The sequence below is a fragment of the Microtus pennsylvanicus genome, chromosome 12 (assembly GCF_037038515.1).
Source record: "Microtus pennsylvanicus isolate mMicPen1 chromosome 12, mMicPen1.hap1, whole genome shotgun sequence".
Classification (NCBI taxonomy): domain Eukaryota; kingdom Metazoa; phylum Chordata; class Mammalia; order Rodentia; family Cricetidae; genus Microtus; species Microtus pennsylvanicus.
Window position 1 is genome coordinate 82,680,260 of NC_134590.1, and position 18,072 is coordinate 82,698,331.

General features: G+C 39.4%; 1 protein-coding gene across 1 annotated transcript in view; it reads left to right on the plus strand.

Annotated features, from left to right (window-relative positions):
• Window positions 1-18,072, plus strand: part of Usp34 (ubiquitin specific peptidase 34) — a 187,040-nt gene that overhangs the window by 166,889 nt on the left and 2,079 nt on the right. Inside the window, exons 70-78 of the mRNA XM_075944509.1 lie at window positions 159-237; window positions 2,075-2,201; window positions 3,217-3,324; window positions 4,259-4,363; window positions 4,480-4,604; window positions 5,579-5,702; window positions 15,428-15,507; window positions 17,246-17,386; window positions 17,507-17,650. Coding sequence (XP_075800624.1) covers window positions 159-237; window positions 2,075-2,201; window positions 3,217-3,324; window positions 4,259-4,363; window positions 4,480-4,604; window positions 5,579-5,702; window positions 15,428-15,507; window positions 17,246-17,386; window positions 17,507-17,650 — 1,033 coding nt within the window. The remainder of the gene's footprint in view (window positions 1-158; window positions 238-2,074; window positions 2,202-3,216; window positions 3,325-4,258; window positions 4,364-4,479; window positions 4,605-5,578; window positions 5,703-15,427; window positions 15,508-17,245; window positions 17,387-17,506; window positions 17,651-18,072) is intronic.

Here is an 18,072-nt window from a genome sequence, read left to right on the forward strand (position 1 = left end):
AAAATAAATTATTCTTTAAAAAATTAAAAAAACAGCAACAGATGTAGCCAGTTTCTTATATATGATAGGAAAACCAGAAGCTTAAGCCAATTTTACTCCTGTTTTTCATCACCAGATTGTTCTGTTCTTTTCTAATTGGACTGTTTCTATTTCTCTAGTGCCTTCAGAATACTATTAGAGTCTGATGAAGACAGACTTCTTGTGGTATTTAATCGAGGGTTAATCCTGATGACTGAGGTAAGTATATAACATTGCCTTTTATTGTGACTGTATCTCATTTGAATACTCTTTCCATGACTTCTTACTGCTATATATAAAGAATGCCTGCTGAACCGTTTCCCAGGTGGCAGGACTTTATTTACATAGATTACGCCTCATTTTGTATTTAGGTTTATTTGAAATAGACTAGTTTTATTTATTTCACTTAGTACATAAAAATGAAAATCATGTGATTTTTTTTTTTTTTTTTTTTTTTTTTTTTGGTTTTTCGAGACATGGTTTCTCTGTGGTTTTGGAGCCTGTCCTGGAACTAGCTCTGTAGACCAGGCTGGTCTCGAACTCACAGAGATCCGCCTGCCTCTGCCTCCCGAGTGCTGGGATTAAAGGCGTGCGCCACCACCGCCCGGCAATCATGTGATTTGTAATCAAGGTTACACATTATTTCCCAAAAGCATTCTTATTTGGCAGAACCAAAACAGAAGGCCGAGAGATTTGCCCAGGACTGAAATTTGCATGACATTTTTCATGGTTCTTAGTTCCCAAGTGGGAGATGGTTTAAAGCCACCAGAGTCCATCATACTTTTTGGTCTATGCTGTAGATAACATTATACACCTAGAAAGTACTGCACAGGGGCTGGAGAGATGGCTCAGAATTAAGAGCATTGCCTGCTCTTCCAAAGGTCCCGAGTTCAATTCCCAGCAACCACATGATGGCTCACAACCATCTGTAATGAGGTCTGGTGCCCTCTTCTGGCCTGCAGGCATACACACAGACAGAATATTGTATACTAAACAAATAAATAAATATTTTTTAAAGGAAAGTATTGCACAAATTATGATGTAGTGTTGATGTTTTAATTGATAGTATTATAGAGCAGGAACAGAATATGAAACTATACATTGAAGCATTTGGACTAGGCAAGAAATGAGTGGGAAAATATTCAAATAAATGACTTCCTGAGCTCAAAGGCAAGAAAGTTTTGACTCTGTTTTAGGCCTGACATGTCTACTCTGTGCTAAGTATTGCACCAGGCAAAGGATTATAGCAAGAGAGATGCAGTTCCTGTCCTGTCAGTTTACAGGTTAAATATATTTGATACTGCCTTCATATTCAGCTACAGAACCTAGGCTCTGAATTTTGAACTGTGAATCAGTATGAACTGTAATAAACTGACTTGGAGCCCGGTGCACGCCTTTAATCCCAGCACTAGGGAGGCAAAGGCAGAGGCAGGAGGATCTCTGTGAGTTTGAGGCTAGCCTGGCCCACAAAGTGAATTCCAGAACACCCAGATCTGTTACACAGAGAAACCACGTCCCCAAAAGCCTAAATAAATAGATAAATAGGTAGGTGTTAGATTGATAGATAGATAGATAGATAGATAGATAGATAGATAGATAGATAGATAGATAGATAGATAGATAGATAGATAGATAAAACACACACACACCCGACATAAGAATCAATGAACATGGCCGGGCGGTGGTGGCGCACGCCTTTAATCCCAGCACTTGGGAGGCAGAGGCAGGCGGATCTCTGTGAGTTCGAGACCAGCCTGGTCTACAAGAGCTAGTTCCAGCACAGGCTCCAAAGCTACAGAGAAACCCTGTCTCGAAAAACCAAAAAAAAAAAAGAAAAAAGAATCAATGAACATGCACACGTGCTTGCACCTCCACATACACAGTAGCTAAATGGGGCAATTTGATTTAGAAAACAAGTAATACCTGCTGTGTACACACCTGTACACACATAGTCCAAGTCTGGAAATACCTTTAGAAGATAAGCATTTCCGTTTTGTGTCTAAAGTAGAAATGAATTTAAGGGATTCTGAATTTTTATTTCCTAAATCACTTGTAGTCTTTCAACACACTGCACATGATGTACCATGAAGCTACAGCTTGCCATGTGACTGGAGACTTAGTAGAACTTCTGTCAATATTTCTTTCCGTTTTGAAGTCTACACGCCCATATCTTCAGAGAAAAGGTTTGGTTGGTTTACTTTTAATTTTTGTTATTATTTTGCTGCCAAAACAATTTTTTTGGTTTTTGTTTGTCTTACTAGTTTCAGTATGGATGGTTCCTGAGCTAGCTAATATTGGGCAATGTTTATCATGCCCTCATAATGTAAAGGTGGGATATTCTTATATATGCTTATATACTTATTTATGCTAGTAAACAATAGGTAAGTGTCCTATAAGAGTCATGATTTGGTCAGGTGGTGGTCGTGCATGCCTTTAATCCCAACACTTTGGACAGGCTTCAAAGCTACTGAGAAACCCTGTCTCCAAATAAACAAACAAACAAACAAATAAATAAATAAAAGATTCAAAATTTACGAGATGTGGAAAGCTTCCACACAGTAATAAGCTGATTTTTTTTAAACCTATATAGCTCCGATTTGGTCGTTTTTATTTGTTGGTTTTTATTTTTTATTTTATTTTATTTTATTTTTTTATTTGAGACAGGGTTTCTCTGTGTAACAGCCCTGGCTGTCCTGGAACTCGCTTTGTAGACCAGGCAGGCTGGCCTCAAACTCACAGAGATCTGCTTACCTCTGTCTCCTGAGTGTTGGGAGTAAAGGTATATACCACCAACACCTAACTTAAAACAGGTCATTTTTAATCTTAATAGAAAGAAGTGTAAAAAATAACTTTTATGATTCTAGAAAGTGCACCATATTAAGATGTATCATGTTTAGCACATACTTGTAATCCTCACCCTCAGGAGGGTAACCCAGGAGGACTGAAAGTTCTAGGCGAGCCTGGGCTATACTTAGCAAGACCCAGTTTCCCCTCCTATTTCCTGGGGGCAAAAAAAGAGCCGTTTAATGTTGCAATCTCATGATCTCATGAAATTAACCACTTTGCTTTCACCAAGCATGTTTTTATGTAATTAATTTGAAACTTGAGGTGTTTCAAATAGAGGTTACAAATAGAACAAAAATTGTGGGGAACTGTGCTCATTCAAAAGTCCAATTATATATACTTTTATATTTGCAGATGTGAAGCAGGCATTAATCCAGTGGCAGGAGAGAATTGAATTTGCCCATAAACTTCTAACCCTTCTTAATTCCTATAGCCCTCCAGAACTAAGAAATGCTTGCATAGGTAAGTTGCTTGAAAAATAAAAGTTGTAGGCAAATATTTCTGGTGTTTGTTTGTTAGGCTTTTTCTTTTGTTTTGTTTCTGTGAGTTGTGAGGTTACATTTATAGTGTTTGGAAGACAGTGACTCGTCTGTATAATTCATACAGAGTAGCAGGTCCTAAGAAAAGTTGTTTCTGAACATGCTAGTGTTAAATGTGGGCAGACTATCTGGGCCTCTATTGTAGGTTTCATACAACTCTAAATAAACTGTGATCCTGTATGAACAAGGTAGAATCATGTTAATATTTACAAAGTGCTATTCATAGTGTAAAAGATAGTGCTAGTTTCTTCACAGTGAGTTTTGGCCTTAAAAACATTTCTCAGTAACTGTTTATAGACTCTTGAGTATAACACCTTTGTGACTGATTGCTTACAGAATGATAATATATAGCTGTTAAAAGAATCTTCATTTAAATATAGAGTGAAGTTTTTTACTACCTTAGAAACCACTTGAAGTAGTGAGCATTGTAGACTGTTAACTGTAGTTTCTCAAAATAGCATAAACAATAGTTTTCGTGCATGAGATTTACTCTTGTGTGGTTAGTAAGTGAGAATCAGTCTAGCCAATATCGTAAACTTCAACAGCAGAAAGCAGATTATCAGCTGTTGTGATGGACTTTATAAAGGGTATTGCTATATGACTAGACTGTGTCTACAAGTAAGCAAGGCAAATAGGGAGATTAGTGATAGTGTTTTAAATTCATGTTTTAAATACATTTACCCTCTGCTGTGGTTATCACAGCTCTTGATCCAGAGTTGTGCATTAGGCAGTTTTTCCCTTATGTTAGAAGCTCAACAGTTTGTGGACACTACAACTTCATCAGGATTTGAGAGATCAAAAGTAGTAGGTAACTAACCCGCAGTGTTTTGATAATGTTAAATTGTTTTCATTTTCAGATGTCCTCAAGGAACTTGTTCTTTTGAGTCCCCATGATTTTCTTCATACTCTGGTTCCCTTCCTGCAACACAACCATTGTACTTACCATCACAGTAATATCCCAAGTACGTATTTATCTAACATAATACTTGAATATGGTTGGCATGTAATCATTCTGCACACTGAAGCTTGGAGATTTATTTTTTCCATTTATTCTTATTGTACACTTTTAATGTCTTAGTGTCTCTTGGACCTTATTTCCCTTGTCGAGAAAATATCAAGCTAATAGGAGGGAAAAGCAATATTCGGCCTCCGCGCCCTGAACTCAATATGTGCCTCTTGCCCACAATGGTGGAAACCAGTAAGGTATGTTGGGATGCCAGGAAAACCGTATTTCTATAGTACAAGGTAATCTGAGATTTCCCCCTGGCTGTCTGTTAGATTTATGTGAACGATTCATTAATCCTATTATTAGATTCATTTGGATTTTTTCCTTTAAGTGCTCTGAAATGTTGATATTTGCAAAATCAACACTAAGCACAAGTTAAGATTTTTTTCTTCTTTTTAAAAAAAATAGCTTAATAGTAAACCTTAGTTTGTTACTAGGCTAAATTATAGCTGTGTCCTGCATCTAAATATACAAAAATCAAATTAGGTACTTGGAATGTTTTCAATTTGGCAATATAATCAAGACCTCTTCTGCTGTCCCTTTAATCATATTCTCCTTAACTTACCCTAATGTAACTGTTTGATAGATTTATCATCCGGTTCCTGTTCTCTAATGCTTATTCTAAAATAGTGTCAATCCTAAATTACAGAGACAAGCTATATTAACATAAGATATCTTAGTTTTAACTTTTTTTAAAAAAACATTTTTCCCCTTCAGCTTTCTTCACCCACACCTTTATCCACACTCTCTCTTGCCTACTATTTTTTGGATCTGAAGTATATTGAACAATTCTTCATGATAAAATATTAAAAATAATTAACATTATAGTTACCCTTATAGAAATATTCTCAAATCTTTCAAAAATCAAATATAACTCATTCTTCTTGATATGTTTATAGAGCTAAAGTGTCACATGCTAAAATCTCAGTACTTTTACTCTATTTAAAGTATATAGAAATGATGGGTAATTATAATTGATAGCATTTGCACACTGACAATAAACCTAAGACAACTATGATCTTAATAACACTAGAAATTTGGAATTTAAAACTAGATTCTTATAGAAGTTAAAGATTTAATTAGATTTTTACTTAATCTTATTACATTTGCACAAAATATGCTCTTTATTATACAATTTAAGTGCAACCATTTTATCATCTTTAACCTTCAGGGCAAAGATGACGTTTATGATCGTATGCTGCTAGACTACTTCTTTTCTTATCATCAGTTCATCCATCTATTATGCCGAGTTGCAATCAACTGTGAAAAATTTACTGAAACATTAGTTAAGCTGAGTAAGTATAAAAGATGAGCAGTAAATTCCACTGAATTATTTTAAGCCCCTAGCCATTCAGGAAGGGGAAAAATATATGACAGTCCCTTTATATTTTTCTTTTTTAAAGTGAATGTTTAAAAATATTAATTAGTGTCCTTGGGAATATTTTAATTTTTATTAAGAAAACACCAACTTACTGGTTTCCATTGGATAGTTCTGCCCAGAGTTTCAGCTGGCCTATTATGGAGCAGGAGCAGGGCTGACCATCACTCTGTACCCAGAAGCCCGGGTCCACCATCTTCACAGCAGAATTCAAACAAAACTATTGCTTAGGGAGAAAAGTTTAGAGACACACTTCCCGGGCCCTTGAGGGTGAGTTGAAATCTTTAGTGCCAGCTGTGCTTTGGAGCTGGTGGCGCCAGAAAAGCTGAGTGGGCTTGGCAGCGTGAAGCAGAGGTGCATATACGAGTGACTAGGCGGTAAGTGTCATAAAATGAGAAGACACATTTGAAAGGAGCATCATGAGCAACAGAAAACAAATCCTGCAGTGAGTTATATAGGGGAGAAAAAAATTTGACAGATGTCTAATACCTCTCTCCAAGGTCAGGACCTAGAAGTTCAGAAGCTCTGTATGTCCTGCCTTCTAATTTTATCAAGGATGGGCCAGGATCCTCTCCGGTCTCTATAGTTTCATTTCAGAATGTGGGGAGTAATACTTATGAAACTACCACTTAGATCAAGAAATAGGGTATTACCATACCCCAAAGTCCTTTTTGTGTTACATCCCAGCAACAACTCCCTTTTCTATGGAAAAGATATTGGTCCATTCCAGGTAGGGCAAAAGATATGATCCAACCATAGATTTCATTACCCAGGAAGAAGGAAGTGGTTACAGCTGTCAGGGATAACTCCTCTTCAAAAAAAATCATCTTATTGGTAAGTGATCAGAGCATCTTCAGATTTGAAAGGCTGTTCTGTTCCTTCATTAGCTGATCATACCTACGTGTCTATGGGTGATGCCAAGATGTGGGGAGGTAAGGATATCTGCAGATTCTGTTTCAGAATTGTGCGTCTGGGCTCTGACACTTGGTAAAAGTCTCAGTCTAGCAATAACAACTGTCAGGTGTAAAAGCATACTCAGGAGTTCTGATAGTGTAGCCTTTGTGCTCAGATAAGAGGTGTATCCAAAGATGCTAACTTTTGGAGAACTTCCAGGTAATCATGTTTATATAATTTATAACAAACTATGTGAAGAGCTGTTCTTGATAGTTGGACAGTTTTGGCCAAGTAATGAATGTTCTACCATTTTTGAGTTTCTCTTTGGTCAACACAAATATATACTTTCATGGAAATTGAGAATGGAGAAGGGTAGCTGGATGTGGTAGCTCATGCCTGAATCCCCACACCTGTAATCTCAGCAGTCAGGAGGCTGTGGCAGGAAGATGGCCAGACTTTTAAGGTCTACGTGGGCTACAGAGTTAAGCTGTGTACAAAAACAAGCATAAGTAACAGGGAGGGAGAAAGAACACACTTAACATCATACACCAAATCAGCGCCACCATAGCATGGAGCACTATTCTACCTTAACGTCGTTTTTGTGTAAGTGTGGTGAATGTTTTCGGGAGATGCACACATTCCCAACTGTGCTGTCATTCAGAGCATGGTGGTTAGTCATGCTGGAAGGGTTAGAAATGCAAACTGTGACCAAAGGAACTGTTTTATGTAATTCCAGCCAAACTAAGTTTAAATAGCCAAATGGTGACTGTTACAACAAAGCTAGCTACAACCCAAACCACAAAGCAAGAAATTGAAAGTTTATTGGTCCATTCCTAACTAATGCAGAAAATTGATTATCCTCTTAATGTACAGAGACTTAAAAGCAATGATGTCTGGGAAATTATGCCCCAGCGTTTGCCATTAATTACTCTTATAGCCAAGACAACTATTTGCAAGGAAAGGGACCTAGGAAAGAGCTCTAGAAGACAAAACCCACATTAGTGGTGACAGCAGTGGTGAGGAGAGTTGGTAATTTTTGATACGTATGACTCTTTCAGGAAAAGTTTAAACTGAGACTTTGAAGTTAGATAGTCTGAAGATCAGAGTATTAACATATTATTACCATATGTGAGATCTTTCTCAAAACCTATGTTGGATTGCAAGTGATTGCCAGTTTTGAAGAAAACACTTGGATCCCTGTACACTACCACAATTTCATTCATCTCTTTGTCTTTTTACTTTCATTTTGTAAATATATTTTCTTTCCTTTCACAAAAGTAAACTAGAATGATTCAAACAATAGCAAAAAAGACCAAACAAAAGCACATATTTAGTAGCTATTAAAGATAATATCCAAGCCGGGCAGTGGTGGCACACACCTTTAGTCCCAACTCAGGAGGCAGAGGCGGGCAGATTTGAGTTCGAGGCCAGCCTGGTCTACAAGAGCTAGTTCCAGGACAGGTTCCAAAGCTACAGCAAAACCCTGTGGGGGGTGGGGGGTGACCAAACAAAGAAAGATAATATACAATTAATAGAGTATTGGTGGTATTAACAGCATGGTGGTCCATACTCTTGGGAGCTCAGGCAAAGAGACCGAGAACTCAAGATAACTACATAGCAAGTTTGGTGGCAGCCTGGGCTGCTTGAGACCTTGGCCTCACTCTAGGGATGACAGGAAGTGAGGTGAATAGAGAAGGACCCCTAGCAGCCTCCTCAAAAGCACATGCACTTGCACCACACATATATGCAAATGTGAGAGAGAGAGAGAGAGAGAGAGAGAGAGAGAGAGACTCTGACCATATTTTGCAAGATATAAAAACCAGGAACAGTAAACTTAAGAAATTTTGAGCTGGGCAGTAGTGGCACACACCTTTAATCGCAGTACTTGGGAGGCAGAAGCAGGTGAATCTCTGTTAGTTTGATGCCAGCCTGGTCTACAGAGCCAGTTCTAGGAGAGCCAGAGCTACACAGTAAAACCCTGTTTGAAAAACAAAAAACAAAACAAAAAAGTTTTTTGGTTACATAATGTTGAAATTGTTAATAGTAGTTGTGAAAACATTGTAAATTAAAATATGAACTAGCAGCCTAGCATGGTGGCATATATTTTTAATCCCAGCAGATATCTGAGTTCAAGGATAGCCAGAGCTATATGGTGAAGCAATGTCTCCAAAACACAAACAAAAATCACAAAGTAGCTAATGGGAAAATGCTGTCAGATAAACACAAACACAAAATGGTTTTAGACTTCAGTAAAATGGAAACTAAGCAAAATCAGGACATGAATAGTTATGTCATACACACACACACAAGTGTGTGTCAACCATGTGAGAAGTTGCCTGCTTTCATTAATGAAAAAGCAGCTGGCAGGGGTGGTGCACTCCTTTTAATCCCAGCACTCAGGAGGCAGAGGCAGGTAGATCTCTTGTGAGTTTGAGGCCAACCTGGTCTACAGAGCAAGTTCCAGGACAGGCTCCAAAGTGACAGAAATCCGGTCATGAAAACTAAAAATCAAAAACAAAATATTTTTAAGATAGGGTCTCACTGTATGCTCTAGTTACCAACAAACTCACAGTATAGACTAGGCTGGCATCTCAGAGAGCTCCATCTGCTGCTGTTGCAATACTGCTGGAATTAGAGGAGTGTGCCATAACATGTATCCAAAACTGTGTGAAGGTCACTTTAAGATTTACTTATTGTACTGTATGTGTATGATCGTTTACCTACATATTTCTTGCACCAGTGTGTTTCTGATGCCTCGGGGAGCCAGTAGACAGAACCCTGGGACTACAGTTACAGGTGCTTTTAAGTCAGCATGTTCATAGTGGGATGTTGCTCTGAACTGCCGAGCCATCTCTCCAGCCCCTAAAACTAATTTCTTTAATTGACTAAATTAAACATTCAAATTCATAGTATCCATATACAAATCCATGACATAGAAAGCACACTGTGATTTCTGCTTCTCTTTAGGGTATAGTGTTACTGACTGAAAATGGCTGTTTTCCCTCAAGGCTTCCAAAGCTGAATGTATTTCAGACCACCTGATATCTAATGCAGATCCACAGCTGGCTTTACCAGTCCACAAGAATCAAATCCATATGTTACACATAGTAATCACATGTAAAACAAACCTCAATTTCAAACTGCTTGCCAGTTTGTTCATCTGCCTGAAGAATTGACATGGGTGTCTGAATATTCCAGAGTTGGGCCATCACATTTTCCAAATGTGAAGGCTACAGTAGGTTAGCTAGTAGGTATGCAGTTAGAAGAATAATTTGATTAGATATTGGTATTTATAGCCTACGGCATCTTGATTATTTCATAGTAGAACATTATTCATGGCGTTTATCCACTAGCTGTTGCCATAACTTCCCTAAGATAATGATGGGTGGGAATAACACTACTATAGAAAACCATGAAACTGTGACTGGTTTATATATACATATGAATATATGAGCCGGACAGTGGTGGCACACACCTTTAATCCCAGCACTTCGGCACTTGGGAGGCAGAGGCAGGCAGATTTCTGTGAGTTCGAGGCGTGCCTGGTCCACAAGAGCTAGTTCCAGGACAGGCTCCAAAGCTACAGAAAAACCCTTTCTTGAAAAACCAAAATAAATAAGTTTATGAAATATTTTATTTTCATAGCAATCTTGGAAGTACTAAATATTCTGAAACAACATTTCCCTACAGAAGCAGCTTGAAAGGTGTTTCTTTTACTGACAAACCATATAAAAGCGTCTACAGTCTCAGGTTCTCTGACAAAAGATAGATGTTTTTGAGTGAGGAATGGGACAAAGTATGAGCCTTGCTTAAAGATGCCTGAAGTCACGGGATAAAGAAATTTAAGTGTTTACAGAATCCATTGCATTTTAGATGTGCCATTCTATTTACTGAGGGAAGTGCACCCGAGACTGACAAAAGTGGCTCAGCAGTTAAGAGTGCATGCATATCGTCCATGCAGAAGACTGGATCTGTTCCCAAAACCCACTCCAGTTGGCAGCTCACAACCATCTGTGACTCCTGCTCCAAGAGATCTGATGTCTACTTCTGTAATCTGGGCAGGTGCACACATACGCACACAAACAATATATAAAAGATAAAGAAGTATATCTGAGAGTTGGGCGACTGCTTCTCCGTGTGCTTTACACCCAGAGTATGACATAGGTATTGAGGAGGAGGAGTATGTACAGTTACACCCAGGGTATGACATAGGTATTGAGGAGGAGGAGTATGTACAGTTACACCCAGGGTATGACATAGGTATTGAGGAGGAGTATGTACAGTTACACCCAGGGTATGACATAGGTATTGAGGAGGAGGAGTATGTACAGTTACACCCAGGGTATGACATAGGTATTGAGGAGGAGGAGTATGTACAGTTACACCCAGGGTATGACATAGGTATTGAGGAGGAGTATGTACAGTTACACCCAGGGTATGACATAGGTATTGAGGAGGAGGAGTATGTACAGTTACACCCAGGGTATGACATAGGTATTGAGGAGGAGTATGTACAGTTACACCCAGGGTATGACATAGGTATTGAGGAGGAGGAGTATGTACAGTTACACCCAGAGTATGACATAGGTATTGAGGAGGAGTATGTACAGTTACACCCAGGGTATGACATAGGTATTGAGGAGGAGGAGTATGTACAGTTACACCCAGGGTATGACATAGGTATTGAGGAGGAGGAGTATGTACAGTTACACCCAGAGTATGACATAGGTATTGAGGAGGAGTATGTACAGTTACACCCAGGGTATGACATAGGTATTGAGGAGGAGGAGTATGTACAGTTACACCCAGGGTATGACATAGGTATTGAGGAGGAGGAGTATGTACAGTTACACCCAGGGTATGACATAGGTATTGAGGAGGAGGAGTATGTACAGTTACACCCAGGGTATGACATAGGTATTGAGGAGGAGGAGTATGTACAGTTACACCCAGGGTATGACATAGGTATTGAGGAGGAGGAGTATGTACAGTTACACCCAGGGTATGACATAGGTATTGAGGAGGAGGAGTATGTACAGTTACACCCAGGGTATGACATAGGTATTGAGGAGGAGGAGTATGTACAGTTACACCCAGGGTATGACATAGGTATTGAGGAGGAGGAGTATGTACAGTTACACCCAGGGTATGACATAGGTATTGAGGAGGAGGAGTATGTACAGTTACACCCAGGGTATGACATAGGTATTGAGGAGGAGTATGTACAGTTACACCCAGGGTATGACATAGGTATTGAGGAGGAGTATGTACAGTTACACCCAGGGTATGACATAGGTATTGAGGAGGAGGAGTATGTACAGTTACACCCAGGGTATGACATAGGTATTGAGGAGGAGGAGTATGTACAGTTACACCCAGGGTATGACATAGGTATTGAGGAGGAGGAGTATGTACAGTTACACCCAGGGTATGACATAGGTATTGAGGAGGAGGAGTATGTACAGTTACACCCAGGGTATGACATAGGTATTGAGGAGGAGTATGTACAGTTACACCCAGGGTATGACATAGGTATTGAGGAGGAGGAGTATGTACAGTTACACCCAGAGTATGACATAGGTATTGAGGAGGAGTATGTACAGTTACACCCAGGGTATGACATAGGTATTGAGGAGGAGGAGTATGTACAGTTACACCCAGGGTATGACATAGGTATTGAGGAGGAGGAGTATGTACAGTTACACCCAGGGTATGACATAGGTATTGAGGAGGAGGAGTATGTACAGTTACACCCAGGGTATGACATAGGTATTGAGGAGGAGGAGTATGTACAGTTACACCCAGGGTATGACATAGGTATTGAGGAGGAGGAGTATGTACAGTTACACCCAGGGTATGACATAGGTATTGCGGAGGAGGAGTATGTACAGTTAAGAGAATACTGGCCTCTCACTCATCCCCAGTGCTTTGTGAAATTGCAAGAAAATTCAGAAACCCCGGTGCTTCAGAATAACCTTCTGTCCAAAGGAAACAACTTGAGAGGGAATTCGAAGGACTGGAAGGTGACTCAGTTCCCCCTGGTTGGCATAGCGTTGTCTAGAGCTTACTATATGAGCTGGCTTAGGAAACATTCTTGGATTGGTAATTACCTATGTTCATTGCTGTATTACATAGTATTTCAAACTAATTCCCTCAGTGCTGCACTGCCTTAATAAAGCTAATATGCTGCTAGTGTTGGTGAATCTAAAAGTAACAAGGCTCGAAGTAGTTCAGTGGGAGAGCATCCCACATAGCATGCTAAAGTCCCTGGGCTTGAGCCCCTGTACAGTGTGGAAGGGGAAGTATTATGTTAATTAAGCAATGGTGCAGGTAAATGTGGAGATCGTAAAATGATACCAGAGGATTTGAGTAAATGTAAATTAATGAAAAGAATATTAGTGTTAGAATTAGATAAATGTGGGATAGATGTAACTAACAGGCTTTGAGATAAATTAGGAGACTATTACAAACTCTGTTCAAGGAAAAGAAACAAGCTGAGCATGGTGGCGTACACCTGCAACCCTACCACTTAGGAATCGGAGGCAAGGTCATCAGGAAGTCGAGGGCAACTTTGGTTGCATGAGAACATCTTAGAGCAAAAATTGTCGCCCTGCTTCTCCACCAAAACAATAACAACAACAAAAGAAAAAATAAGAATTAAAGTAATACTTTTCAAAGCTGAGATATTTTAATGTGTTTATCTGACATACCTAATATAGTAGGTGTCAATAAATGTTCCTTTCCCTCTTGTTTTAAACATGGTTTAATATCAAGACATCACCAAGCCGGGCAGTGGTGGCGCACGCCTTTAATCCCAGCACTCGGGAGGCAGAGGCAGGCGGATCTCTGTGAGTTCGAGACCAGCCTGGTCTACAAGAGCTAGTTCCAGGACAGGCTCCAAAACCACAGAGAAACCCTGTCTCGAAAAACCAAAAAAAAAAAAAAAAAAAAAAAAAAAGACATCACCAGGGTTGCTTTGTTGTAGGGATTAATGTTGGCTTTTTGTAGCTATTGAAAGGAAGGAGGATTATTTTACTTTGAGGAACAATTGAAGAAAGAAAAAGTTAAGAAAAACTTTAGTGATGATACAGACTTTTATATCCGAGCAGCAGTCTGGAAACTGACTACTGGCAGACTGAAGAGCTGGATCTAGTAAGAGGCTCTGCATCTGTAGGTCACATGGTCTTGGACTTTTTGTTGTTCTTTGTCTTAAATGTTTTGTTATCAACATTTGAAAATGTGGAAACTTTCAGGTTTAGGAGTTCAACACCTGTAATCCCACAGTTCTGAGGCAGAGACAAGAGAATTGTGGGTTTCAAGACCAGCTTTGGCTATGTGTCAAGAGACCATGGTGTCGATGTTAAATAAAAATAAAAAGCCATTCCCAACTCACCCAACCATAAAACAGGTGGCGTCAGACTTGGTCCAAGGGTGAACCCTTATTTTGTGACCAGTTACAATGAAAGAATATGTGACTAAAGAAACCATTTCCTGGAACCATAACTTGATGGCTTGTATGTTTGTATGTGTTATGATAAATACTTACTGCTTCATCTAGTTTAGGTTAGAATAATTAGGGCGGATGAGCAATGTCTTGTCTTAACAAGGGACTAGTAGGCTTCATTCTGAAAGAGATCCCTAACTGTGTAATTTGCTGTTTAAAGATCTCAAAGCCTTGGTCTAACCCAAGAGCTGGCAAACTACAACCCTCGTACTAATAGTTCTTAAAAGCCAGCAGCTACCTACTAAGAGTAGTTTTCATATTTACATACTAAGGAAATTAGAATGTTTTATGACACGTGAAAGTTGTGATTCAAATTTTAATATTTGTTAAGATTTGCTTGTAGCTAGTCAACCTTAGTTGATGCTCTATCTGCTACTTTGGCATTGCCTTTACAGCCTTGAGTAGCCACAGTGCTTATACTTACTGTTTGCTCTCTATAGAAAATCTTGTGAACTCCTGACCCAGCCCAAACTTTTTAACTGGAAGATACCTTATATCCTGTTTCTTCTCTGTAGTTATGTTATTCTTGAAAGTGGAGAGATGCAGAAGTAGAACATTTTATGGAGGGAGCTGACACTGTAGTTTCTGTAAGAGAGGCAGAGAGGATGGAGGGGAGGAGGAATGTATGAAAATCTATCTGACACCTAGAAGAGGTTGAAATTAGAAGTTTCAGGACTTGGGCTGTAGCTGGGTAGTAAAGTCTTACCTAGTTTATGTGTCTGAGCCCTTAGTTTTACACCCCAGGGAAACACATACACGCACGCACAGAGAAGTCCTGAGGACAAGGCAAGAAGACAGTAGTTGACTCAGCAGTGTTTACTTCATGGCACACAGAGAAACAAAAGGGGAAGAGATGAAATGTTTTAGAATGTAGTTCTCATCACCTTCTCTCCCACCCCTGTAACAAGCCTGGAAAATTGTCTAAAGATTTCCTTAATCCAAGAAAACTTTGAAAACCCCAGATAAGTTCAGTACTCAGAAATAAAGAGCTGGCTGAAGTTGTTGTCTTAGATACTTCTGGGAATGAGGTGTAGGGTGTATAAATAAATTCACAATTCTGCGTTCTCAATTTTTGCAGTGTTTAAAACATTGCAGTGAGTTCTCTCGTGTTGTATATATTTCTAAGAATACAGAGAAGATGCAGTTGAAACCAGAGATAGCTGACAGTATTGTACCTGCAGTTCCGTAACTCAGCTGTATAACATAGTTATAACCTATTCTGATTTTTATTTTTCAAATATTAGGTGTCCTGGTTGCCTATGAAGGCTTGCCACTTCATCTTGCACTGTTCCCCAAACTTTGGACTGAGCTATGCCAGACTCAGGTAAAGCAAATGGGTTCACATGATTGATCTCATCCAGCCCGATTACCGGGAATTTTTAGAACAACTGAATAAAAACTGAATGTTAGAAATTCGGAATGTTGTAGAATTAAGGGAATTACTACCTGCTGGAATTTCATTCAAACTCACGCTTTGTATAGGGGAATTCCAAATAAGATGTTTATGTTGGATTTCTTATCCATAGCTCATAGACTGCAGTTTCTGGGAACGTCTAAAACCCTGAGGTAGTGGAGGAAGCAAGCTCATAGCCCTCCCAGCTCCTTCCACCCTACTCTTCACACATCTCCAACAGAAACCATGGTGCTTGTCCTTTAACTCTGCCTGGTTGTGATTCTCAGAGTCTCACTGAGAACAGGACAGTTTTAGCTAATACCAAATAGAACAGGAACTCCCTTACCCACTTCATTTCAGAGTGACCTCCAGTCAGGCATGGTGATGCTTGCCTGTAACTGCAACCCCAGCATATGCTGGAGCAGGATAGCCACAAATTTAGGGCCAGCCTTTGGCTACATAACAGGACCCAAGTCTTTAAAGCCAACACATCAACACTTAAGTATTGCTTGTTAAGATGTTGAAGAATTTGTGAAGAAAGCCAGATTAGCCAGGTTAGTCTAATGTGAGGTTTGTCTCAGTTCTTGTATATGGCCTAAAAGATTCCCACAAACATTAACTCTGGTTGTATCTCCAATTGTTTACCATGTAGTACCATAATAAAGGTTATTTCCTGCCCCAAACTATAAGACTGTATAGAGCATCATCTGTTCCCTTGAAGAATGTCAGTTTTTGTGGTAGTACTTAGGACTGCTGGGCAAAAGTTTCTGAACTATTACTACAAAGAACTTTATTATTATACAGGGAAATATAATAGGAATCTGTGAAAGCTATTGATCCCAGTCTGCTAATGTGACTGGCATTCAGAAAATGACTTTCTGGTTTATTTTTGAGTCAGGGTCTCCCTTTGTAGCCTTGTCTGTCCTGAAACTCACCAGGCTGGCCTCAAACTCAGAGATCCACCTGCCTCTGCCTCCTGAGTGCTGGTATCAAAGGCCTGTGCCACCATACCCAGCTGTATTTTAATTTTTTTTTAATATTTATTTATTTATTATATATACAATATTCTGTCTGTGTGTATACCTGCAGGCCAGAAGAGGGCACCAGACCCCATTACAGATGGTTGTGAGCCACCATGTGGTTGCTGGGAATTGAACTCAGGACCTTTGGAAGAGCAGGCAATGCTCTTAACCTCTGAGCCATCTCTCCAGCCCCTGTATTTTAATTCTTAAAATTTGTCTTTTCTTGGTTATCTATTAGTCTATCCATTGATTGTCTCCTCAAAACATTCATGTTCTATTCCTTAAGGCTTGTTCTTTAATCCTTTTTAACTCTGTGCTGGGTGGTAAGGCTACATGAGTATGTTGTTTGGGTGGGGCTGGAGGAATGGCCAGTGCTAGGAGCATTTGCTGCTTTTCCAGAGGACCCAAGTTCAATTTCCAGCACCCATGTGGCAGCTAACAACTGTAACTCCAGTTAATGGGAAATCCAACGCCCTTTTCTGACCTCTGACATGGGACAGGCACATGTGTATGCAGACAAGTACACACACAGAACACGTTGAGTTTTGCCATTGTCTTTCTCTAGCAAATTGCTACAGTTCCACCTGTAACTGAACGTTGTCCAAGTCCCCAGCTGCTAACTGCAATGTTTCTTTTCTCCACTTTAGTCCACTATGTCAAAAAACTGCATCAAGCTTCTGTGTGAAGATCCTGTTTTTGCAGAGTATATTAAATGTATCCTAATGGATGAAAGAACTTTCCTAAATAACAATATTGTCTACACATTCATGACACATTTCCTTTTAAAGGTATGTATGTAGTTCTGAAATGCCTTTTCTGCTTAATTAATGTGTGTTTATTATGTTCGGCTTGAATTTTAAGACTTGTCCGTGCATGTGTGCATACGCAAAATATGTGTTCTTTTCTAGGTTCAAAGTCAAGTGTTTTCAGAAGCAAACTGTGCTAGTTTGATCAGCACTCTTATCACAAACTTGATAAATCAGTATCAAAACCTACAATCAGATTTTACCAACCGAGTTGAAATTTCAAAAGCAAGCGCTTCCTTAAATGGGGTAAGAACTGTGCCAAGTTCAAAACTCACCTTAAAATCAGCTCTTGTATGCGTCCTCTTTTTAACCATTATGACTTTACTGTTTAAAGGACCATGCATGAAGAAAACTATTTCAATTAAGTGTTCATTGTGTTATGTACACTTAAAGCACGCTTTCCATTATTGAGAACATATAACCAAATGTCATTCGATATATTAAGGGCAACGAGATCAGTAAGAACTGATTATAGGCACATACTTATCATAGCACTTGAGAAGCAGTGGCAGGAAGATCACTGGCAAGTTGGACACTAGCCTTAGTTCCAAGCCAATCAGGGTCAGCATGACTATCAAAAACAGGATAGGTCCCTTATCTCTGCTGTGTGTGTGAGAGAGAGGGAGGGGGAAAGAGTGAGAATTATCTATGGCTCCCAAGTAATCAGA